Raw genomic sequence first — 26,931 nt, 5'->3', positions numbered from 1 at the left:
AAACACAAAGTTCATCTTAGAATGTTTATTAATATTTGTTTGTATTATTCTATTCATAATAAAATAACTTTTTTTATTTAGAAAATGACATCAGCATGTAACATAGGTGAGCAATGATTCCGACGTGAATGCTGCAAAATTCATAACAGAAACGATCAACATGACGGTGGCCCATAACACTAAATTGGTAGGCATTGATAATACTGGTCAACAACAAATTTATTGTCTAGGATTTTAGCTGTTTTAGGACAGTTTTGATGTGCTAAATGCAAATATCCCAGAGTTTTTGAGCAAACCTTATGTGATATTTGTGATATATATCAGGTCAACCTTTTGAACTACAGCTACATGTTTTTGTTTAGATGAACAGGTATTTTCACTTTAGAGGTTCCAATAAACAGGGGTTTGTGCCCTGAATTTTGAACAATGACGACGTAACGTTCAATTTACAGGTACTTACTTTTATCAATGTCTACTATTAAATTTAGTAAGCAAAGTTTGTAACATTTGATTGATACATTGAACAAATTTGCATAAAAACCTGACCTGAACAAGAGAAAGTGATGTCGTTTTCAGATTCAGCGATGCAAAATTGTCCTGAATTTCTTTTTTCCTGTAACCCAGTGTAACCAGATTAGGTTGATATCAGCTTCATAGTCCTGTCTGTAAATAGGTTGGCGCCTGAATTTAGTGGTTACCTGAGATGGTGAGATTACGTTTTAAGCAAGTCATCAGCCATTATGCCTTGGGCAAGTCACATCACAAGTAGTCACGTCATGTCACTGTGATAAGTCAAGGAATGCAGTATTTGGTTTTTATAAAGACAGAAGACCAGTTGGGTCAAATGATGATGAGGTTAGAAAATATTGGCCAATTTATCTCACCTGTATGTACAGTTGTGTGTAAAACAATAGCAGTGTTTTAAAACATGAGCTCACAATCCTTATACTTGAATAGTCTTTCTTTTCAATACATTGAGAATACTGCACGTTATATTCTCAATGAAAACGAAGAAAAATGAATACATTTATTACTTCACAGAAAAGAAAGAAAAATGAATATTGGGCTGTTCAAAAAATAGCAGTGTCTGCATTTTCTTTACAACCTCAAATATTTACTGGAGAAATATAAAAATCGTTTGGATTTAGCATTCCTTTTAATAACCAATTAAGTTGTAAAACCACTATGTAGGACTAGAATGTGTATATATAATGTTACACAGTGTATTAAGTGTCATTGGTTAATTGCGGTAAATTTTTAAGAAGGAAGCTTTCTTTGCCTCGGCAGCTGTGCGTGTTCAACTGGCAAGTTTGTCTTGGACTGCCATTTTTCTTATATTAATCTCTTCGTTCCCAAAGTCCGCACTACATTTGGTGGATCTTTTCAATTTTCTGCCCCAAATGACACTCGGCAACAAATAATAAAACTCACCATTCATCCCAATACCACTGTTTAAAAGTTTAGTAAGGGATGCTGCACAAGTGTACATGATCGCAGCACCAGTTTTTAGCAGGTTCAGAACCATTTATTATGATGTAATATATTATGTAACTACATCAAATTGTACAATCTGTTGTGTATTTGTTTTTATTTTGTTTTGTTTTACTCATTGCAATTGAGAATCTGCTCTCAACTGCCTTTCCCTGGATAAATAAAGGTTAAATAAATAAATTTGACTCAATAGCATTCATTTTGTGAATGTTGGGTCTGTTGGTTTTATATGATTCGACTACGCCTACTGTCAAATTATTTGTCGTGTAGTAACATAATTTCTACCTAAAACAGATTTATCTGGTCAGTAATGTTGTCATTATTTTTAACACAACTGTATGTGTAACACCTCATCATGTCTCAAGTCAAGTCACAAGTCTTTAACTCCCAAGTCCAAAGTGAGTCTCAAGTCTTTTTAGTTTTTGTCAAAAGAGGCAAAGTTGCCGTCCCTGGAAAGTACAGACTCAGACACGCCCAAACAGACTAACTGTGTCCCTGGTTCTCCTGAGGTTGTTTGGCCCAGCTGAGGCCATGTTGGGGCGCTACCTGATCCCAGTTGTCCATGCCATGTCCATGTTTCCTCTGATGGCGTTTGTAGTTGTCCAAGTGTCCCGTGGTGTAGTCACACTCACTGCAGGCATAAGGCTTTTCGCCAGTGTGTCGCAGCATGTGTCTCTTCAAGTTCATGCTCTGGTTGCACGAGTAGCCACAAATGTCACAGTGGAACGGCTTGGCGCCCGAGTGGATGCGCTCGTGTCGGCGCAGGTTGGCGAGGTTGCCGCACGCGTAGCTGCATGACGGGCACTGGTATGGCTTCTCGCCCGTGTGCACACGCAGGTGCCGTTTGAGGTTGTCCAGGTGGGAGGATGTGTAAGGGCACTGTGGACAGCGGTGAGGTTTCTCCTCAGAGTGGATGTGGATGTGAGTGTGGCGTGCCAGATGGTTGGGGTAATGGGACAAAAATGGGCACAGAGGGCAGCGGTACAGCTGGCTGCCAAGCTGGCGTGACTCCATAGGCCCAAATGTACTTCTGGGACAATCGACACCATCTTTGACCAGCGCGTCCAACGAGCAGCGATCGCACACCTAAAAACAAAACAAGCTTAAAAAAGATTGTTGTCGCTATGCAGCAGTGGGAAGGAGCCAAGTCCAAATACTTAAATACTGTATTTAAGTAGATTTTTTTCCAAGTAACTTTAGTTGAGTAATTATTTTTCAGATTACTTTTTGACAATTTTATTAAATAGTTATCATTTGCTAATTTAGCATTTGTTTGTTTGTTCTCAACCTAAGCAAAGCTATGGGATAATTGAGAGTAAAAATTATTTACTTTTTTACTTCGAGTAAGTACATTTCTGAGTCTATATTTACTTCTACTACTACTATTTCCACATCTGTTGCTGTGGAGACCACATGCCTTTTACTAAAGATTTTTTCAAATGAAGCAAAGATATATATTTTAACACACCTGTCTACCACTATCCTTGATGTCCTCCATGTTGATGCCCTCCAGGGTGAGGCCACAAAGCCGGCAGCACAGCGGAAAGAGCAGGACAGGGCCTGAGGCGGAGCTCAGCTTGCCCTGTGCCTGCAGGTAACCAGACTCCTGAGTAACCCGTAGCGTCAGGTCTGAGACAGCTAGAATGGCAGGAGGAGGAAGAAGAGATGTGGAATTCAACAGCTTTTTTTTAAACTCTTAACCCCTAAAGGGAAATTCAATTAACACTCTTCAAATGAATTTCCCGCTGTATTCATACTCTTGCTGCACACCACTCACCTGCAGGAACCCTAGGAGCAATGTCAGTGTGATGGGTTGTGCAAAATCGTGTTATGGCGGGACAGAACGAGCCAATCAGAGAGTGTAGTGACAGGAGGAGTGACTGAATAGTCTGTCAATAATTTGCATACAGCCACTGCACACAAGGAGGCTTGCGGGAACACATGTAGCTCCTCGTAAATATAGACTATTACCGTATTTTTTCACGACCATAAGGCCCACTTAAGTCTTAAATTTTCTCCGAAATGGATGGGGCGCCTTATAATGCGGCGCGCCTTATGTGCGCACAGAGTTCCAAAATCTGTAAATGTTGTTGTGTGACTTTGATGAGCGCTCTGCTTGACTGACTGGGAGCGTTTCCTGCCGACAGGCTGCTTATATAAAGGCGGACGGGACTGAGGACAGCATGCGGACGTTAAAGGGGGAAGGGTGCACGTGAAGGAGGACGCTAAAGGTACGCCTCCAGTAGGTATATAGTGCCGGGGTGTGCATTGTGCAAAACAACATCGGTTTGGCTAAGGACCCCCGAAAATGGCACTTAAGAAAAGACACGCTTACGAAGCACGTCCAAGCTATCAGTTACGCGGAGGAACATGGGAATCGAGCAGCCGCAAGAGAATTCAAGATCAACAAATCCATGGTTCGCAAGTGGAGGAACCAGGAAAACGAGCTTCGCCAAGTGAAGAAGACAAAGGTGAGTTTCCGCAGAAACAAGGCGAGGTGGCCCGAGTTGGAAGACCAACTCGAGCAATGGATTAATGAGGAAAGAACAGCCGGGAGAAGCGTCTCTACAGTCACCATTCGACTGAATGCAATAACTTGGAGCTTGCCATCATTCCGGGAGACTTGACGAAGAACTCCAACCGCTGGACATCGGTGTAAACAGGGCGTTCAAGGTGAAGTTGCGAGTGGCGTGGGAGCGATGGATGACAGATGGCGAATACAGCTTTACTAAGACTAGGAGGCAGTGCCAGGCAAGTTACGCCACAATGTGTGAATGGATTGTGGATGCTTGGGCTAACGTGTCTGCTTGCACTGTTGTTCGAGCTTTCGTAAAAGCCGGCAACATTTCTGAGGAGCCGCACGGCAACGGGACTGACTCAGACAATGACGAGAGGGAACCTGGCGTTTGATGGAGAATTTACCCAGCTGTTCATTTCGCATACAGAAGTTGAGGACTTTGATGGATTTGTGGATAAGGATTGATCAAAAAATAACATGAGTACATTGTTACATACTTCAATAAAGTACAACCGAACTGAGTTTTGCTCCCGCTGCCTCTTTGAAATTTTTTTTTAGCGTGCATGCATGCTACCGTATGTTTTAAGCTAGCGTATGTTTTACCATGCCTGCACCAAATAATACGGTGCGTTATGTATGTGTTAAATACAGAACTAGACCCCGTAACTGAGACTGCGCCTTTTAATGCGGTGCGCCTTATAGTCGTGAAAATACGGTAAATTTCTTGGCCAGATTATTTAACAACAACAGCAACAAAAGTTAAAAAGGATCTGGCTCTCTTCTTCAAATCAAGGGTAAAGATACATAACAGCGGTGTGTCCTACACACGGATGGCTGCGCTTGGAAAGCCATTGTATACGTCACATCACCATTCTCACCGAGTCGTCAGGTAAGTAACCTCTGGTTACACTATTTCATGTAAAACTGCTAGCTTGCGGCCGACCCAGAGGTGCACTCGAAGGCGGCTGCAGGAGAGCAGGACACAGCGGTCCCTTCCTCCAGGCCAATTCCAGAGGGCCATTGACGCGGCCACAGCCAACCGAGATGCAATCAGAGGCGGCCAGGCGAGCGTGATGAACCGGCCTCTTACTCGTTCTATTTTGTTGTCGAAGTTTAGTTAGCTGTGGGCGTTTCTTTTGGCAGACGCAAGGTAGCGATGGCAAGGGCGGTGACTGAAATCAGGATACATTCAAATATTGCTAGGTTGCCGGGTTGAAAACTGCATACTGTGCCGATAATGTATCCAGAAAAAATATTCCTCTTGCCTTTCTCGTCCACTGGCCCCACCCCCATCTCACTCATCCAGTCACTATCACAGACACCTTCCAGGTTTCACAGTCAGATATTTTAAAACTCTTGCAACAATCCATGTAACACAACTGCAGGTTTGCTACCATACATTATTGTAAGATACATACAGTCAGTCACTTCAACAATGGAGTCATGGGATATGGCCCCTAGTGTCCACCTCCAAGTTGTATTGGAAGTGGGAGAATGGGAGTCAAACTCTTTCTGACGAGTTCCCAGCAGAACCTCTCAATGTTTGAGTGGCATCCTTCCACCAGTTGACAGTTCTTCTCCTGTTTCTCTTCACCAAGTGCCCAATACCAGCAGCTGCAAGTCCTTGACCAGGTGTATCCAAAATCTGCGGTCCAATGTATGTTTTTTATTGAAACCCTACATATTCTAATAAATAAAATTAAACCTGGCCTACACCAATATTACAAAAAAAAGTTCAAGTGTTTCAAGTTGGGACATAATTCTTGTAAGTTAAAAAATTAAACTAACATAAATTGAATGTTACAAGAATTGCATGATCGTTAAAAAATGTAAACCGTTTAAAAAAGTTTACAAGATATCATGCATTTTATAAATTAAACAAACCAATCACACTAATACTACCGATAACAACAGATGAGTGTTACTCTTATCTTTGAACATGTTTACCTGCCTTGCATATGTTGACGTACAGCTTATTGAATTGTATTTAGCATGTTACCTAAACATGGTCCAAACTTTTTCTACTGAGGGCCACATGTAGAAAATTGTAAATAAAACTAACACCCACCCTAACCCATTCATTCATTCCTAAGCACAAGTTGAAGTGTACCCCCCTCCCTCAATTCCCCCTCTTCCTTCCATTTTTCTGTATGTGGGCCTCAATGGAAAAAGTTTGGCCCTTGATCCATGACAATACACAAGTCTATAACCGTTTAAGCTTCCTATTTTTTCTATACCACTTATGCTCATTAGGGTCGTGGCAGGTGACGTAGCCCTTATCTCTGCTGACTTTGGGTGAAAGGTGGGGTACACCTTGGACTGGACACCGGCCAGTCGCAAGGCACCTATAGACTAACAAGCATTCACATTCAAATTCACATTCATACCTAAGGACAATTTAGAGTTTTCAATTGACCTAACATGCATGTTTTTTTTTTTTTTTTAAGAATATGGGAGGAAGCCAGAATCCCTGGACAAAACATAGACGAGAACTTTCAAGGAGCCCGGATTCAAACCCCAAACCTCAGAACTGTGAGGCAGAGGTGCTAACCACTGAACACCACGCTGCTTTCCAAATCCGACAAACAAGATGACAGCAGGAATTTGAAGTACATGAGTAAATATGTTGTTGACTTGACAGTTTTCTACCTTTTCCGCTTTTGCTGTTCACTTTTCTCGTACTGGCTCTTCTACTCTCCTTGTCCCTCCTTGGCCGGCGGTCCAGTGTATGCATGCGCTGGTGCCGGCGCAGGTTTCCAAGGGAACTGCAGGCATAGTTGCACTGATGGCAGCGATATGGCTTTTCCCCCGTGTGTGTGCGTGCATGGCGCTGCAGGTTGACCAGCTGGGTTGAAGCATAGGGGCATACGGGGCACCGGTATGGTTTCTGGCCGTCGTGGATGTGCATGTGCCGTTTGAGGTGATTCGAGTAACGTGAAGTGAAGGTGCACAGTGAACAGGAGTATATTTTATGAGGAAGGTCGCCAGTTGCACCCATTTTAGTTTCGCTCCTTTTCTTCCTGTCGGATGCACCAACAAGGGAAATGTCGGCCATCTTGTCATCTGCCACCGGTATGGACGCGATTGAGACTGAACCCGGGACACCACCTTCACAGTTGAGACAGTAAAGCTCTGCCTTAGGATCATGACCCACTGCTGTCAAACCTGTGGATAAAGAGGACAAATGGAGTGGATGTCGTAAGTAGTTGTACAGAGAAGATAGAAAGAGTAACTGGCAGCGGGGTAGCCACTGCTAATGAACAGACTGGGAACCAAACCTCCATCATTAGAAGGTCTACTTCTATTCCGATTATAATCGGTTTAGAAGCACATACCGTTTAGAAGCCCAAACCGAATGAAAATGCTCCATATAAACACCTTAACTGGAATAAACAGACCAAATCTGAATGGAATTTCATTTGGTTTCACAGAGGTCGAATATTCCTAAGAGTCAGGAAAACGTATGCTCCGTCTTGACGTAAACGAGCAGCGATGTCATCGCTTAAGCATGGCGTAAGTATGGCGGTTCCTGATGGAGCTTGTATGCAACGGAGATCCCGTATGCGACTGAGATCTTGTTTTTAACTATTTATATAAGTTGTTGTTATCAAGCATTTTTTAAATAATCAAATAAAAACAATCCCAACTACTAGACTGAATAGACGACGGACCTCCCTCTTGACAAATGACGTGACGTTCACATCGATGTGTGCATGTCACACGCCTGTTCCAATTAAATGTAGTGGAATGAATACACCCATTCGAATATATAACGTCACATGTAAACAGTTGACCAGAGATCTTCAATTGGAAAGATTTCAATCGAACTACTGAGTTTGTGGAAGACATTTTCTCACAGGTATGTATCAAATGTTTGGTTGGGTTGTCTGCAAGCAGGCTACAATGCACTTCCCATTTTACCATCAAAAGAGCAAGTCTGTGCCATTAATCCGAGCAACAGAAAAAAAGTCAATAAATTAGCTAGTCCCTTAACGATTATGTTAACTAAGACAGAAGTGTCTTAAGTACCCTAAAACATATACATACATATAAAAACAGAATACAATGATTAGCAAATCATTTTCAATTTATAGTCAATTCAATATACTACAAAGAGAAGATATGTAATGTTCAAATGTATTAAAGTTATTATGATTATTTTTTTTTATAAATAATATATAATATTCCCTTATTTTGAATTTGATGTCTACAACATGTTCCAAAACAGCTCGGGCAGGAGCAACAAAGGACTGGGAAAATTGAGGAATGTAAAAATAAATAAATAAATAAATAAAACACCTGTTTGGAATGTTCCACAGTTGAACAGGTTAATTGAAAACAAGTGAGTGTCATGATTGGGTATAAAAGGAGCTTCCCTAAAAGGCTCAGTTGGTCACAAGCAAGGATGGGGTGAGGTTCACCACGTAGTGAACAACTGTGTGAACAAATAGTCCAACAATTTAAGAATGTTTCTCAACATACTGTACAATTGCAATTTAGGTATTTCATCATCTACAGTTCATAATATCATCAAGAGATTCAGAGAATCTGGCGAAATCTCTGCACGTAAACGGCAAGGCCGAAAACCAACATTGAATGCTTTGACCTTCAATCCCTCAGGTGGCACTGTATTAAAAAAACGGCATAATTGTGTAAAGGATATTGCTTCAGGAAACCATTGTCAGTTAACACAGTTCGTCGCTACATCTACAAATGCAAGTTAAAACTGTACCATGCAAAGCGAAAGCCATATATCAACAACATACAGAAATGCTGCTGGCTTCTCTGGGCCCGAGTTCATCTGAGATGGACTATAGCGGCACTCTTTTTTGTCCATTCTGTGACTTTAGTCAGGAGGCATAGGTTCTGCCCCTGATCATTATGGCGACCAAAGGCTGACTTGCCATCGGCCCAGGATGTCGCAAAGTAGAAAAGTGTCTTGCGTCTGACGAGTTTTGTGAAAAACAATTTAAAAAAAAAAAAAAAAAAAAAAAAAAAAAAAAAGGGAAAAGAACCATCCGGATTGTTAACAGCCCAAAGCTCAAAAAGGCAGCATCTGTGATAATGGAGAGGGGGGTGTTAGTGCTTATGGCATGGGCAACTTGCACATCTGTGATGGCACCATAAATCCCACTACTCACTCGCACTACTCGTAACTTTAAACCGATTACACTCCTTGAAGTCTCAGCACCCTTTGCACAATGGTCATTGCACCGGACTATTGCAATATTAGTCATTCGAACTGCTCTAAGTGCTAGAGGACTCTGCATCTTTTTGCACAATTGTTTTTTGTCAATGTCTTTATGTCTCCAAAGTGTTCTGTAAATTGACTGTCTGTTGTACTAGAGCGGCTCCAACTACCGGAGACAAATTCCTTGTGTGTTTTGGACATACTTGGCAAATAAAGATGATTCTGATTCTGATAAATGCTGAAAGGTACATACAGATTTTGAAGCAACATATGCTGCCATTCAAGGGATGTCCCTTCTTATTTTAGCAAGACAATGCCAAACCACATTTCGCATGTTTTACAACAGCGTGGCTTTGTAGTTAAAGAATGCGAGTAGTACTCCCATCAAAAATGTATGGCGCATCATGAAGCGCAAAATACGACAACAGAGACTGCGGACTGTTGAGCAACTGAAGTTGTACATCCAGGAAGAATGGGAAAGAATCTTCAACAATTAGTGTCCTCAGTTCCCAAACACTTATTGAGTGATGTTAAAAGTAGATGCCCTGTCCCAGCTTTTTTGGAACGTGCTGCAGGCATCAAATTCAAAATGAGTGAATATTTGTTAAAAAAAAAAAAAGTTCATCAGTTTGAACTTTAATATCATATTTCTAGTTTGTTAAATTGAATATAGGTTGAAAAGGATTTGTAAATAATTGTATTCTGTTTTTATTTACATTATACACATTGGAATTGGGGTTTGTTACAGTGTTACATCTCCCTTCCAAGCAATTTACCTCATGTAACATCTTTGTTTCGACTAACATTTCACACATTCAAACTACGGTGGTAGAGAATAAGGCTAAACTCATCATTGAGGCTAATTCCCGTGTTTTCTCAACGGATCTGTCAAATGACAGAAAGGTGTGTTTTCTAGTGGTGCCATCGGAGATTGTTTGGGCTTTTAACACCTGGGAGTATGTGTGACGTCATGGTGAAATGTCCTCAAAGGCGATAAAATGCAACATGTGATGAAGTGAGCTTACCAAGATCAAACCCTTCTCCCAGTGGCGTGTCACAGAGAAGCTGACCACAGCCTTTACATGAGAGGAATGGTGGGACTGCTGTGTCTGTTAGCCCTGAAGAATCCTCTTGCACACGGAGAGAAAACACAGTCACACGTGACACGGAGAACACTTTAAAGTATGGTCTGAAGAACGTGTATGTGTGTGTGTGTGTGTGTGTGTGTGTGTGTGTGTGTGTGTGTGTGTGTGAATGTAACTGACCAGAATCTGCGTCTAAACCCATGATTTCAGAGTTGTCAAATTCCAACTCTCCACTTAGCAGAATGCCACTGTCCAGAACCAGACATTCCGGGTTGCACGATACACTGCCATCCTCTAACTCCACTGGGAACAAAAACATGTGAATCCTGTTAGAACCTAAAACAGGGCCAATTTCGAGACTCAGGAAGAGAGCAAGCAAAGGTCCATCAGGCTTGAGACAGAGAAAACAACGCCTTTTCTGTTTCTAGCTATACTCTGTATCTCCATCTCAATCCAACCAGCCGATGCAGACGATGGCCCCACAGAGGCTGGGTTCTTTTGGAGGTTTCTTCTTTAAAAGGGAGTTTCGGTGGTCATCCCACACACACCAGCACTTGGCTGGACCCTATGACCACGTTCCCCAGAGAGAAGAGTTCAGCACACTAGCCTTGTGAACTAGTAGGCAGCTCTAAAGGCATCAACAGTGATGTTTACTCAACGTACTGTCGCACAGCTAAGCAAGCTCGACCTGCTCAATGTGTAAAGTGCTTTGAGATAACATTTACTGGCGCGATATAAAGAGTTTAATGACATGACACAGGAAGTGTGAGCGGACATAGAGGAAATCTGTGACGGTGTGATAAGTAAAGAGGAGGAATAGCAGAGGTGGGTAGGAATGCACTACATTTACTACTGTTACATTTACTCAAGTAGCATTTTGGATAAATTGTACTTGTCAGAGTAGTTTTAATGCAACATACTTTTTACCTTTACTCGAGTATTTATGTTAAGAAGAAACAGTATTTTTACTCCATTAAAATGATCAACATGACACTTGTTGCTTTTATTTATCATCCATCCATCCATTTTCTGCGCCGCTTATCCTCACAAGGGTCGCGGGTATGCTGGAGCCTATCCCAGCTATCATCGGGCAGTTGCCAGCCAATCGCAATTGGTTGCCAGCCAATCGCAGGGCACATACAACAATTATGGCTTATTTATCTTTTTTTTTTTTCCATGTGCGATCTATCAGTTTGGACCAAAACTTCCGCATTGGGTGCTGTTTGCTCCAATACCACGGAACCTCTAATGATGTTTGACCAATCAAACGACACAAGGCAGTCACATGACCACACACCCACCCACACACACACACACACACACACACACACACACACACACACACACACACAACGTCTTCTATTGGGCTTCGCGGGCAGCGATATGATCACTAGATACGTCAACCCAGCTAATCAACGTGCCTCCGTGGCGGCCATGTTGGGAAGGTTGTCGTTTCCCATTGAAGGCAAGGGCGCGTGACTGCGTTTACATTTCAGACAATGAAAAACAACAGCTTTCATGCATCTTAGTATTTCTCTGGCACGGTCTACCCAAATGTTGATATTCCATCCCACATAAAACCAATTCGCCCTACTTTATGGTCACAAGTATCTGTAAAACATGCATCTTTTGGGGTATGTGCTAATCTCGCTTACAAACACACGTGGGCACACATGCGCACGCACACACAACAATATCAGAATTTGCTCATTCACTTTTTATACATCCATCCATCCATTTTCTGAGCCGCTTATCCTCACTAGGGTCGCAGGCGTGCTGGAGCCTATCCCAGCTGTCATTTTTTATTTTATTTGAGGTTTATGCTTTGATTTAAAAAATATACCATTTATTCAGTATTTTAGTAGGTTTTTTTCCACTGAGTACTTTCTTACTCTTACTCAAGTAAACTTTTGGAGGACAATTATTTACCTTTACCTTTACTTGGATCATATTATTCTAAAGTAACAGTACTCTTACTTGAGTACAATATTGGGCTACTCAAGAGACCTCTGAGGAAGAGTTAAAGAAGGAAACACTTTAGTAAGACAATGAACAGCTTCGATGCACAATTGCTTTTCCAGCAAAGAGAAACATTCCAACCTGCTTAGGCCAAAAATAGTCGAAACATTAGAGATAACATGTAAGCAGAATCAGCCAAAGACAAATAGGAAGAGATGAAGAAAACGCGGAGGAGAAGGCGTGGGGGTCAGGTGCGGAAGTGGAAACAGGAAGAAGTGTCAAGGACAGACGCTGAAGTCAGGATGCGATAAGACACACAAAGAAGAGGAAGCGCAAACAAAGTCAACCAATATGTTGGACCAGTCGGACCTGTTCCATATACCAAACATTAAAAAAATATATATATTTTAAATAATAATAACAACAGGACACAAGTTCCCCAAAATGTAACTTCAATTGCCTTGCTAAGTTGACACACACAAAAAGAAGGCAAAAACAGGAGAACAACTCACATTTGACGGGCTGCGGGTTGGACTGTTTCCTACGGGGCATTCTTGCCTCCTCGTCGCGGGGATCCTGTGCGGGATTCGGCAAGACAGCTTCCACGTTCCACGGTCACAGCCGTCGGTTCGCTCCGTCACTTCTCCTGCCTGGCCGCCAGCTGACTGAGTCCCATCATCGACATCGTCATCGTCTTCGTCATCTCCTTCCTTTTCCTCCAACGGAGCGACTAACAAGTTATTGTTGTCAGCGCGGACCGAACAGCGAAACACGACAGCGGCGGCGTCCCAAATGTTCTCTTCTTGTCTCTTAACACAAGGTGCCAACTGCCAAATATCAAAGAGGACACTATTTGGCTTTTCTCGAGACACTTCTCCAACGGAGCCATCTTGCTAAACACACACCACAAGTTCCATACCACATGTCAACATTGAATTAAATTTGATCTTTGTAGCAGAAAACGCACCTGGAACTAAGTCTCCCGCAATGTTGTCGCACACACAGACACACACGCACACACACGCCGCGCAGCTGACAGATTTGATGTGACGTCACTCAAGACTGGTTTAGCTGATTGTGGGTCTTGTAGTCTTCTGCGTCCTCACTTGGCAAACAAATACGGAGGCTTCTGCACTCAGATCGGCCGCAAGACTCGGCTAAAGGCGATTATTGGGCTTTGGGGTGACATTACACAAGGACCCTTAAAAGGCACTATATCCTTTACAGGTGAACTTAATATGACCTTCTCTAAACGTTTTGAATGTACAACTGTTCAATGTTTTACTGTGCTTTTGCACAACTTGTTGTTCTCTAACAAGGAGCTGAGTGGGAAATTTCAGGTCAGGTATTTGATGCTAATGCTGATAACATTGCTGGCTAGCTAATTTGACATGATAAGGCTTCTGTGTGTTCTGGCGTCTGGACTCTGGCCGTTGCTTGAAAATGGCTGATCTTCCTCCAGCCTAGCTGCCAAGTCATAGGTGGAGAAACTCACTGTTGCTGTGGTATTATGTTAATTAGCCGAATTGTGACATCACAACTTGACAAAACTGAAAAAAAAAAAAAAAAAGAATGGCTTGCCCATCGACACATTTTTTTAAAATAGGCAACTCAAAATATTGACCTGGTTGTTTGATTTTTACATTTTATGGGTGACCTTGCACTCTAGAGACCCAACTATTTGTCCACTACCAAGTAAAAAGTCAAATTTCCACAATATGTCTCCTTTAAATGGCTTTAATTCACCCACAAACAGCCAGAAAATATGAAACATAACATATGTTAATTATGATGGATTATTCTTCTACGGTGTCTAATAGTCCTCTAAAATAACACTCGCTTCATTAAATAGTTCAACTTGTCTCTAGTCATATTTTAATATTCATTGCCATTGACGGCTGTTGAATTAAAAATATCCATGTTAACATGGAGGACTGTCCGTGAATGAGTTTTTATTTGACGTCAAAGAAATCATGAGCTGTTTGATTCCCACTTTGTCAGCAGATTTTTGTCATGGGGAGATCTGGTCTACCTCCACCACACCATCTTCTTCATGAGTCTTTGTTCTCTGCATCTTTTTCATCCTCATCCTAGCTCCTTCTCCCTTCCACAATCTTCAACTCTCTTCAACTAGCTTTGTAACCTCTTCACTCTCCTCATCCATAATCTTCTTCATCCTAATCATTTTCTTTTCTGTCCATGTGTTCCCCTTTCACATTTTTCTGATTGTTCTTTGTAAATGTGCTTATTCTTGTTCTCTCACACACTGCATCATGCTGCTTCCTGCCTCCACATTTGCTCTCATTTATGTCTTAAATCAATCAAGTCAATGGTCTGACCTGAAGACCACGTTTGCAGCCACAAGCTTCATATATTTGAGCACATTTTGTAATACTTTAAGGCATTTAAGTCTACAAGTGGAATGTGAGGTTTAGGTCTCACATGCATGAGCATTATGTTACCACTTGTCACAATGGAAATGTAACTGCTTGCACATAAATTGAGAGACAAGCTCAAAAGGAATATATTTGACTGTCTTTGAATGATGGATATAATCAGTAACTCTTTAGAGTTCTATTACTGTCGTCCACTAGGTGGTGCTACATTTTAGCTCATACTCAGGCTACATATGAGGTGTTTATACAGTACTGTACTTTATTTAGAACCTTAGACCCATTAAAACGCAGCAAGATACAGTACATCCATTTTCTACACTTGTGAACCTGTTGGAGCTCATCCCTAGCTGACTTATGAAGAGATGTGGTTTATACCTTCGATTGATCATTTCTCAATCATAGGACTGACACGTTCAGACAACTATTCACACTCACATTCATGCCGACTGGTAATTCAGACTCTTCAATTAAACATTTTAACATGTTTTAGACTGTGGGAGACTGTAATATGCACGACATCCTCACAGAAAGGTCCCCATTCAAAGCCAGAACCTTAACCAGTCACTCTGCGCTTCTCTTAGCAGATCAGAGGTGGGCAGTAACGTGTTACATTTACTCAAGTAGCATTGTAGATGAATTGTACTTGTCAAAGTAGTTTTAATACTGCATACTTTTTACTTGTACTCGATTAATTATGTTAAGAAGAAACGGTACTTTTACTCCGTTACAGTGATCTGAATGCCACTCGCGACTTTTATTTGTCAGTTATTGCTTATTTATCAACTATTTCGTGCGCGACCTATCTGTTTATACTACGACTTCGACTTCCGCATTGGATGCTGTTTGCTCAAATCCAATTTAAGCGCTAGTGACGTTTAAGTCTAGTTCACCAATCAAACGACACAACAACATCACGTGACTACACACAACGTCTTCTATTGGGCTTGCCGAGCATAGGTATTAACACTAGATAAGCCAGCCTGGCTAATCGATGTGCTTACGTTGCGACCATGTTTGGAACGTCATTGTTACCATTGAGACGAAGAAAAACAACAGCTTTTATGTATTGTAGTATTTGTCTGGCATTGTCTGCCCAAACATGGACATTTCAGCCCACTTATAACTTGAGAAAACATCTTGCGGTAAATTGCAGTGGTTTTGTTGTTGTTTTGGCTGTGCCTATTAGCCCACATTACCCCTATTTTATCACAAGTAACTGTAAAACATGCATCTCTTGGGGTAAGTGTTAATCTCAAACTGTCCACACACACACACACTTTTTCACTGTGTACCTTTTACTCTTACTCAAGTAATTTATTTGGATGACCGCTTTTTACTTTTACTTTCCTCATATTATTGTCAAGTAACAGTACTCTTACTTGAGTACAATATTTGCCTACTCTACCCACCTCTGCAGAAGATTACATTTGAAAGCAATCCATTATGGTAATTTTTTAAAAATAATTTATTTATTGTACAGCATGAGTTTTCTTTTAATATAAAGAAATACTCTAAAACTGTTTAATTATCAGACATTGATCATTTAGAGACTAAAGTGTGCATTTTTCTTGACTCAATGATGTCCATCCATCTATTTTCTATACCACTTGTCCTCATTAGGGTCACAGGTAACTGGCGCTTAACCTCCACCAGTCAACGGCAGCACTCATTTGTTTCCTGCTCAATTTGTCTATGATTTACTATGCCACTTTGCTTCCTGCTGCGCCCTCCAGGCGGCGAGCACCTCGTCGTTGGGCTCCTCGGCAGCCGCTCGAGCTCTGATCCTCTGCCTAGTTTGGGCGATAAAGGTCGCAACGTCCTCTTCCTCATTGTCACCATCCGCTTCACGTCCTGCCCCTACTGTGTTGTTGCTTTTGTATTGCGAATGGTTTGTGAATTTTCTTCTGGAGCTGAGGTTATTTGCCTCATCATCCTTGCCGTGTGACCGCCTGCCCTGACTGTGGTCATTGTTGATGCCGGAATATTCCACATCATCAGCAGATGGATGCATGTGCATCTGGGTTAAGTATGTGGAGGTACCACCGTATGTCTCTTCATAGTCCTCGCCAGCACATGAGGCCCTGTGGCTGGAGAAGTCAAACTGGGAGGCAGAGCCATCTAGGTCGTCGGGATCCTCTTCTGCACCGGAGGCCGATTTTCTTGGAGGAGGCCTGACACTTTTCAGCCAGTCGTCAACACTGGTGTTCTTGTCATTCTCAAGAGCCGGGTTTAGACTCAAATGTCCAGAGAGGCCAAATGTCTTCACAGGTTTCTGCTTTTTCTTCTTTGTCTCTTCAAGGAATTCCTCCTCCTTCCTTTTCTCCTCCGCTTCATCTTCATCCTCCTTTGGTTTCTTTTTCTTGTACAAAGTGCTACGCTTGTTGTCCTCCAGAATTTTCTTCTTCTCATAGGTCGCCATCTTGCCTCTCATTTCAGACCTGATCTCCTTGTCAATGGCATCCAATTTGCCCAGGTTGACCTGGTCTTGGAAGAGGCTGAACAGAGGGACACTGGTGGTGGTGATTTTGTTTTTCTTGCCATCCAGCACAGAGTCTCGTGCACTGACACCACTGTAGCCACTGGCCGAGAGGACAGACGCTGGCCGGTCATGACCCTGTGACATGCTACTGGAGTAGGCCCGTCCACTCAACACGGATGTTTTATCGTCATCACCACCACGGCCTGAAATCATACTTGTTGCGGCACCAAAGCTCAGTTCTGATCCTGCAAGTGATGGGTGAGGGAGGCTCATCTCGCTCTGCTTCTGTTTAATGGTTTCAGTGACCACATTGGCGATCCAATTCTGGATACTGGCCAGGTTTACCATTGGTTCTCCCGAGGCACCCTGAACGGTTCGGAACAGATAGGATTGGAGGAGGCTTTAGACTAGAGTGTGTTGATCTTGTACTACAGGCCTGTGACGCAGATGATCGGACAGACGATTGTCCGCTGATCATGGACATGTCGTCATTGATGACAGTGGGTGGTCCGGTGACTCCAGCTCCAGCCCAGAAGGTGGAGAGGGGTATCGTAGCTCCACTTACACAGCTGTCATTCTCCCAGCCGCACATGGACTGACTCTCTTCTAAAGTTTTTTTGGAACGCTCCAGGATTTCCTCTCGCCTCTGCCTCCGTTTGATGGCTGTAGAGTCCTCACCTCGACTCAGCTCCAGAATCTCTTCCATATTTTCCTCGCCAAGTCGCCTCTGCTGCCTCCGTTTCCAAGCCTGATATTCTGTCAGGTTGACGTCTTCGAAAGACGGAGTCGTTGCTTCGACACCATTACTTTTCTCATTATCACCAGCAGAACTTTTCTCTCCGTCCTCACGATCTTTCTTGTTCCATCCGAAATGAATCCTCTTGACCCGCCAGCGCTCCAAGGGTGTCATCTTCTCCTTGTTCTTCTGACAGAAATTGTACATGGACGTAGTGTCTGACAGGATGCACTCCACCTCGTCATCAATCTTATTCTTTCTTGCTTGTTGTTGTGTGACATCACTCTCGTCGCCTTCACCATTGTCCTTTTTTCGATACCGTGCAGAGGCCTCTTCCTCGATCTCCTGCAGTCGCTGCTTCCATAGGTCAGCGTAACTGGTGCAGCTTGAGGTGGACGTGGCATCCGACGGAGGCCGTCGGTTGCGACGCTTCAAACGTTCCTTTAGGGCACGCACATCTTCACTGGTGACGCTCTCCACATCAGCATCAGCGCATGTGCCAGGTGCCCCATCCTCCTCATCGCTGTTCAGCTGCGCCTCCCACCACTCATCACTTTGGTATTGCTCATTCCTGCGCTGCCACTCATGGATCATTTTATCCAGACCGTCTTCATCCTCGTCACCTTCCCTGATTCCCACCTGATCAGTGAGGATAGATTTCTCTTGAACACCACATGAAGGTTGGGCTTCATGCGGTCTGATGGATCCACTCCAGAGCTCCTCAGCAACTGCAGAGGAGGCCATGCTGCTCATCACACTAGTGCCGTCCTCCTCTTCCTCCATCATGATAGAATTTGCTTGCACCTCCATCATGCTTTGCGCTTCCTCCTGATCTGTGTCATTATCTTCACTGCCCTCGCCAAAGATACGAGCACGTGTGCGTGCGTCGATAACGGAACACTGGCTGAGTGTGTCGTCGTCATCCCGCTCCTCCAGGAGATCCTCGTTGAGCTGTCGCAGTTGTTTAAGGAAACCTTCATTGGGGTTGATGGGCCGCTTTTTCCTCATGGCTGTCAGTGCCTCCATGATGGTCATGTGCTGGAAGATCATCAGGTAGGATGCCACCAGGACAGCTGGGCGACTGACGCCCATCATGGAAACCACCACAACTTTGCCTGCAAAAAAAAAGCCAACACAGTCATGTTCTGTCTGAGTCATATTTAAAATTGTTTCCCATCACTTTTCCCTGTGTTTCGCTTAGTTTTCCCTACACTGTAAAAAATGATTTTGAAGAGTGGGAAATATAATCCATGAAAAACATCTAAAATTTACATTATTTTAAATGGGTAAAGTACCCTAAAATTTAGGGTAAATTTTACCTACACTACTCTTTGACAACAGTAAAAAGTGTTATCAAGACAATTTCAGTAAAATCAACCTAAAAGCCATTGGTACTACAATATGCATCATGTGACACATGCACGCCGCACTAATTGGCTGATGTGTCATCGGCTCATCAGCACAAAATGGCGTTGCCCATCAGTGACAACTGATCACTCTGATTGGTTGACAAAGAAAAAGGCACTATATGGTAAAACAAGCTGAGCTAAAGGTTGGTCATTACTTAGATATGTTCCTGCTTGTATTATGAGTGTGTCGGGTAAGGTTAGCAGGCTATATGTGCATTTCATTTCATAAAACCGTGTCTGGGGATTGTATGGAAAACAATGATTTCACGGCCATGCTCACAAAAATGTCTGTATAGGCATCTCGCTGATTGCCCAGTTGAGTCTTTCGCTAAGTCAATTGGCACAACATTTGTTTGCAAAGACGTTACTGCTAAAATAGGCACTAGGCTGTATTAGTGAAATAAAAATATTAAGAGAGAACACAAAGTATATTAGTTCCCACCTCAACTCAGGTGTTGTGGTTGAATTGTAATCAGAAATGTGTGGTAAACATTATGCAAGTTGTTTTTTTTTATCTCTGTTGAGTTAAGGTGAAATGCTGGTCCACCATCCAGTGTCTCAGGAGGGGGAAGCAGTGCACCATCAACACTGTGTTTAGTAGGGATGGGGCGCTGCTGACCTTGACTCCGGACGTTGTGAGTCGGTGGAGAGAATACTTGGAAAACCTCAATTTCACAGACACGCCTTCCCATGAGAAAGCAGAGTCTGGGGTCTCTGAGGCAGGCTCTTCTATCACTAGGGTTGAGGTCACTCAGAAGAGGAGAAGCTCGGTCATCCAGGAGGGGCTCAGATTAGAGCCGTTGCTCCTCCGCATTGAGAGGAGCCAGATGACGTGGCTCGGGTATCTGATTAGGATGCCTCCCGGACGCCTCCCCGGGAGGAGACCCCGGGGACGACTCAGGACACACTGGAGAGACTATGTCTCCCGGCTGGCCTGGGAACGCCTCGGGGTCGTTTACTGTATATACTTGTGTACTTAATTGCTCAAAAAATGATATTTACTGCTCAAAAATTGCTCAAAAATATATGATATTTACAAAAAATTTACAATAAAATGTATTTACAATAAATAATGTATCTTTGTTCCTCTATTTATGCCAGTGAGGCATAGTGACAGACAGAACAAATAAATGCTCTTCTATTAGATGGCAGGAAGTAATTCCTGCCACAGTAATTCATGTATCCACTTTTTGTGACATTTTTGTTTCTTGGTGTGCCATGAGATGTTCCTTGCCTCCATAAAGGTTGGAAATCACTGCTCTAGCCAGAACGTGTATTCTAATCAGTCAGGTCAAACCAACATTACATGACAGTAATAATGGGTGCTAACTTACTGTAATTAAATTACTTTATTTTTAATTCAATTACTTCACCCACACCGAAACTTTAGAGCATGATTCGACAGAATGTTTACGTCCAACCGTTCGTGCTACCGCTAGCTTGCTAGGCTACATAACGTTTTATTGCCTGCTTGTGAGCCGTATCGTATTTAAAGTACGTGAACATACCTCAAGCCTTAAACGAACGTCGTCCTCTGCTGTCCTGAGCACCGGTGACCATCAACACACGTTTTTCCCCATTTTGTCCTTATAATACCATCGGCACGCTTCACTCTTGTGTCGTTGCCACGGTAACGAGTGTATCTGGTCGCATTTGAGTTGACAAGATAAAGCCAAATGATAATAAAAAACAGGATGCGGTGGTATTTTATTGCAGTGGTATGCATGCTAGCGTATGTTTTACCATGCCTGAGCAGAATAATACGGTGCGCCTTATGTATGTGTTAAATACAGAAATAGACCCCATAACTGAGATTGTGCCTTTTAATACGGTGCGCCTTATCCATCCATCCATCCATTTTCTGAGCCACTTCTCCTCACTCGGGTCGCGGGCGTGCTGGAGCATATCCCAGCTATCATCGGGCAGGAGGCGGGGTACACCCTGAACTGGTTGCCAGCCAATCGCAGGGCACATACAAACAAACAACCATTCGCACTCACACCCACACCTACGGGCAATTTAGAGTCTCCAATTCATGTATGTTTTTGGGATGTGGGAGGAAACCGGAGTTCCCGGAGAAAACCCACGCAGGCACGGGGAGAACATGCAAACTCCAGACAGGGGAGGCCAGACAAAGAAATTAAGTTGTGCGTAATAATGTGAAAATGACACAGGGGGAAAGTATTGATTTAATACTTTGTATAAAAGCCTTTGTTTGCAATGACAGCTTCAAGACTCCTCCTGTATGGAGAAACTAGTTGCATGCATTGCTCTGATGTGATTTTGGCCCATTCCTCCACACAAGCAGTCTTCAAATCTTGAACATTCTGTAGGCTTGTTTTATGAACCTTGAGTTGCAGTTCTTTCCATACATTTTCAATTGGACTCAAGTCAGGTGAAACTGAAACTGGGATAGGCTCCAGCACTGAAACTGAATCAGTTTAATGACACCTCGTGAAACCTGTGCAGGTGCTTTGAGTTTAGTAGATGATTAGTGTGTGACACTCCGTTTAAAACATTTATGGCCTGCAAAATTTGGGCTGATTTCTTCACATGATTCAATTTTTTTGAATTTCTGATTTCATGGGTTTTAATAGCTGGAAAAAATTACGTACAAAAATTATGTACAAATAAACAAATAAATACTTGAAATTGTTTAAATAGGGGGCCTGAATCTACAACCTAGGGAAGTTTAACTTTTTGAATGGAATTATGGAAATAAATAAACTTTTCCATGATATAATTTTTTGGGGGGAAAGGGTATAAATATATATACTTTCACACACACACTTACACACACCCACACACGTATATGTATATACACACACGTATATGTATACAATAAAAAAAATCATTTAGGGGGGACTTAAGAAAATATTTGAAGCCCCTGCTAAAATAGGCCTAACGACGCCACTGCCTCCCACGGCCTGTTGCTGCCTTGGGGTCTAACTAGTCATAAACTGTAATGAACAGTGAGATCCACATTCATTCATTCGTTTTCAGTACCGCTTATCCTCACTAGGGTCGCGAGCGTACCATGTTAGCCTCATAGTTCTGAGGTTCAGGCTTCGAATCTAAGCTCCGACCTTACTGTGTGGATGGATTTTGCATATTCTCCCTGTGATCTGGGTTTTCGCCAAGTACTCCAGCTTCCTCCCACATTCCCAAAACATGCATAATAGATTCATTGAGTATTCCAAATTATCCATAGGTGTGAATGTGAGTGTGAATAGTTGTTTATACTGTATGTACCCTGTGATTGACTTGTGACCAACCCAGGGTGTAGCCCGCCTCTCGCCCAGAGTCAGGTGAAATAGGCTCCAGCTCAACCACATCTCTAATAAGGATATGTGGCATAAATAATTATAACATTATCTATGCATTGATAACATTGATATTTCAGTGCCATCTTATGCAATGTGAAGCTCTTTGAGCCTTAGAAATCTGTGAATGCTCTGTGTTCAATTGGCTCTACTGATGAACTGATCATGACTGTAAAAGTTAGGTGAGCAGTGGTCAAAGTTCACTATGTGACTGAAATGGCTATTTTTCCAGGAAAACTCATCAGGTTCATTTGTTTTGCTTCATTGGTGGGGAAGTTTGCGCTCACCTTTGTGGGTCAGTAAAGCCTCGTCCAAGAACTCAGCGGTGGGCCGAAAGTGTGGCGAGATGTCGACGTCAGGGAAGTCATCCACCTCAACACCCATGTAATGCACACCCATCCCGGTATAGAAAGCCTCCCCAGTGTAGACGCCTGTGCCATGTGCGGCGTTAAGGATGTGTGTGACACCCATTCGCTTCAACCGGGCCTTGTTGACGGCGACGGATCTGGGTGACAAAAAACACTGAACATGCAGATTGCTGAAGAGTTAAACACACTTGTAACACGCACAAAGATTTGCAACTCCCACACTGACTTCCAATTAGAATTGAAAAGGGGTGGAACATTTCTCGTAAATTTCCATGGGAAGTTAAGCTGGGGAATTTTTTAACAGTATCATAATCAATCATAAATATAAACATTTTGTTTTGTTATAGCAGACATCCATGCAAAATATTACAAAGGCTGCAATTTCAACAACTTAATTTGTAAGTAGAGCTTAATCAAATTTTAAATTCTTTTAAATTCAATTATTTGGTTTTGGAACAAAAACATGAATTTGAGTTAAATATTATTCATCCCCCTGACACAACCGATTTAAAAAAACGACAACAAAAGGTAACCCCATTCATAATATTAAATGACAAGTGCCCTTCCCCCGTCAAAAATTGTATTGTAATTGTAGAAATCATCTGTGTATAACATGGAGGAATACACAGTGCATGTAAGGGGCGTAGACATGCATGTATGTTCATGACAATACATGATGATTCTTCTTCTTCTTCTATTCTCAGTAGCCCTGTGTGCTACTGAGTGTGCTATGTGCCTTTGATTGAGGGATAACATATTAAACTGTACTTGTTTTAGTCACGAATCTGCTCAAATGTATTTTCCTAAATTATACTTAAATGGCGCGAATGATCATTTTAGCCTTCTTTTCCCCTGACGTAGCTTGAATGTGTGATGTGTCAATTAGAAAGATGTATGTGATGTAGATTGCTTGGAAGTGAGAACTAATGCCAGTTTCAAAAGTTAGCTTCATTCAGAATTACATGTCGTGAAAACGGAGTCATAGTTATCACGATCGTTAAGAGACTGGCTTATTAATTGACTTTTCTGTCGCACGGATTAGTGGCACAAGTGTGCTCTTTTGACAGTGAAATAGATCGCGCGCTGTTGAGCTGAGGACAACCTGAGTGAAAACGTATACATATTTGTGAAAAAACACCCTCCACAAATGCCATGATGAACGTTTGGTTCCCAGTTAGTCCCTTTTAAAGTTCTTTCCGTACAACTATTTATGACATCCACTCAGTTTATCCTCCTCAGGTTATGCTGGGTTTTTAAGGAAATAATATTTTTTTTAAAAACTCACCCTTTTTGGGCAATGTCTTGTGACGCAACCCCAAACACAACATGTTTTTGTTATGGTTTCAGTTCAGGTCAGATGTAGTCACTTGCTTCATCCCACCGCATATTGTTTACAAAAATTATGAAATGGTCTATTAAGAGCCAACCGTCAATTTTGTAAATTCCTATTAATTCCCATGGAAAGCTTCCAACTTTGAAAATTCGTAGAATTTTGAAACCCTACTTCCCAGCATCGTCTTAGCATCACTGAGTGTGTTTTCCTGTGACACATGCATGGAGTGAAAAGACATGCGTGACACGGACTTCTCAGCGATGAAGATGTTTGGCCACACTTCATCTGCAGGCCTCCTGGGGGCTTCCAGGCGATCCTGAACCATAGCCCTCTGGATGTCCAGCACACAGGGAGTGTTGTAGGGGCTGCGGTCATCAATCATGTCCCGTACTCTGTTGTAGAGGTCCTCCACCATCAGCTGCTCTGCAGTTTCAAGCATGGACTCAGGGATGGACTCAGCGTGGACACCTCGAGGTGGCAATTCTGTGAACGGCAGTTTCTTTTGAGCAGGTTTGACTGAATTACATTTAAAAGCTCAATTACAGATGATGTTTCTTAAGTGTCACAAGACAATTTTCATTTATTCCTCCAATGTTCAATTTTCAGAAGATGGATTCAGGACAGACAAGCTCATCTGCATGCAAGGTTTGACTTCCAGATCATCCCACTCAAGTCATCCGCTCAGCTCATTAGTGGATGCAGGAATCCAGACAGTCGCCTGTTTAGAGTTAATTGGCTCATTTGACACAAATCATATTCCTCTTCAGATTTACTGGGCTCGCAGCAGCTTAATATGAAATCCATGTTTTATCTGCTGGCCTTTTAATTATCTTCCTGCTGCTTGTGCTGTGCATTGGCCTCCTGCTGGGAGCCGAAATGGTCACAGCAGGAGCTCCAGTCGCTAATAATCAATGTGAACACTGAGAGAACTTGTAAAGCTTTTTTGATTCTTTCCACTTCAGAGGATCAGGTACACAAAAATCTTTAAATAGTTCAGGTGGTCTCATTTGGTGGACATCTTGGATACCTCTGTACTGATTAAATAAGAAAAAAAATATTCTTTGTTGCCTGAAGTGACTATCAAACCGTGTCTCACCCTCATTGATGATCTTCTTGGCGGCGATGGCAGATGACAAATGGATGGGCTCCATGAAAATACTGGTGGCATCTGAGCCCGAGATGGCAGAAAATCTGGACTCTGACATCATTGAGAGGCTGGAAACGGTACAGACCAAGTCATCCAGGGTCATGCATTCCTTGGCTTGAAGTGTTAAAAAATGTTACCTGGGCGACGAACAGCGCAGGTAACGAGACTGAATCCCCTGGATGCGACTCTCCTCGTCGTTACCATCCGGCACCGTCTGATCCTCGCGGTCACTGGCAGATGCCATATCAACCTTGCCAATTGCCTGCTGTTCAGTAAAAACTGTCTCCTCTTTGCCCACCCATACCGTCAAAAAGATGAAAAACATTTTTAGTTCGTAAAAATACTTTGTAATAAAAGCAGAAAATGAAGAGCTCTATTGCTATTGGCTTGCTTAACAATTTCAATAGTAAAAAAAAAAAAAAAAAAAAAAACATCGCTCTATTCCAGTGATTCCCAACCAGTGTGCTCTGAGAGATTATCATGAAAATGGTCTAATTTCAATTAATTGGTCCCAAAAAGGTTTTTCTACAAATAATAGAGCTTTGTTCATCGAAATGTTTTTTTCCAGTAGATGACAATTAACCTGTGTATCCACTTTATGTGATTTTTACAGTATATGTGATAGTGTGATTTGAGATTTTTTTTTTCAAATGTCAAATATGTGCCTTGGCTCTGTAAAGTTTGGGAAACACTGCTCTCATAAATGAAAAAAAAAAAAAAAAAAAAACTTGAAACTAATAGGCCATCATGGATGTCAAGACTAACTTCATCATGTGATACTTCATATTTTAATATGTGCTTTACTTTAGGTGCGTATGAGTGTACATTTCCCGCTGTCGATGATGTCTCTGTGCAAGAGTCTGAGTGGTTTCAGGCCTGACAGCAGATCTATTTTTATGTGACAGCTGTGTCGCAGGACTGAGAGCGGCGTTGTGTGCGGATCATTATTACAAACACCAAACACAAAAGTGAAACACAAACAAACATTACAATCCGTTGTATAGCAGGATGTAAACAAAAAGCCGAGTTAGTCTTACCTTGGCAGCCAGCAGCAGTGTCCATCTGAGGAGGTCTGCTTTGTGAAGCTGGTAGTGGTCACACTAAAGTTACAGTGTCCCTCCACCCCCTGTGACACCCCTACCGCCCAGCCATGCAGGGGGCCTGGACACCCGACACCCACTCACTGAGACCTTCGTCAGAAGTGGTCTCACCTTCTTTTCTTATTTCTTTTGCTGTTGTTTTTGTTTCCTTCTCCTATTTTTGGATTTCTTCATCCTGCCCTTGCGTCATTTTATTTACCACTTATTTCACAGAACTATTGTTTTGCTTGCTCAAATTCTCCCATAAAGTTTGATGATAGTATTTTAATTCCCACTTCTTCCACCTTTTCTGACTTTCAAATTTTGAATATTTTTTTGCTTTTCTTTATTAAACAAGCTTTCAGTGCCATTTGGAGAACTGGCCCTTTAAGGTATATATTAATATATAAATAATAA

At 42.3% G+C, this 26,931-nt stretch overlaps 2 protein-coding genes across 4 annotated transcripts; both read right to left on the bottom strand.

The window, feature by feature from the left end:
• Positions 1-26: 26 nt before the first annotated feature.
• On the bottom strand, positions 27-13,302 carry LOC133404057 (zinc finger protein 513-like). 3 transcript variants are annotated; one of them, XM_061679643.1, is made up of 7 exons: positions 13,212-13,302; positions 12,757-13,071; positions 10,466-10,588; positions 10,226-10,330; positions 6,659-7,174; positions 2,960-3,129; positions 28-2,577 (listed from the first exon to the last, which is right to left on the bottom strand). In XM_061679643.1, the coding sequence occupies exons 2-7, from the start codon at positions 12,794-12,796 to the stop codon at positions 1,975-1,977; spliced, it is 1,557 nt and encodes a 518-aa protein (XP_061535627.1). In that variant the 5' UTR covers positions 12,797-13,071; positions 13,212-13,302; the 3' UTR covers positions 28-1,974. The 3 variants fall into 3 exon arrangements, with proteins under 3 accessions (XP_061535645.1, XP_061535627.1, XP_061535636.1); XM_061679652.1 differs by having other exon boundaries at positions 12,757-13,137; positions 13,212-13,268; XM_061679661.1 differs by having other exon boundaries at positions 27-2,577; positions 10,226-10,318; positions 12,757-13,268.
• A 670-nt stretch (positions 13,303-13,972) lies between these two features.
• dusp27 (dual specificity phosphatase 27) lies at positions 13,973-26,708 on the bottom strand. Its single transcript, XM_061679619.1, is given in 7 exon segments — positions 13,973-17,495; positions 17,497-18,970; positions 22,875-23,092; positions 24,540-24,771; positions 25,385-25,503; positions 25,573-25,723; positions 26,473-26,708. Coding segments are annotated over 7 exon segments (3,384 nt in total). The 5' UTR covers positions 26,498-26,708; the 3' UTR covers positions 13,973-16,330.
• Between the last annotated feature and the right edge of the window lie 223 nt (positions 26,709-26,931).

This window comes from Phycodurus eques, chromosome 1 (genome assembly GCF_024500275.1).
Source record: "Phycodurus eques isolate BA_2022a chromosome 1, UOR_Pequ_1.1, whole genome shotgun sequence".
NCBI lineage: Eukaryota > Metazoa > Chordata > Actinopteri > Syngnathiformes > Syngnathidae > Phycodurus > Phycodurus eques.
Note: the sequence above shows the minus strand (reverse complement) of the source record. Positions and strands in the feature narration are given on the sequence as shown.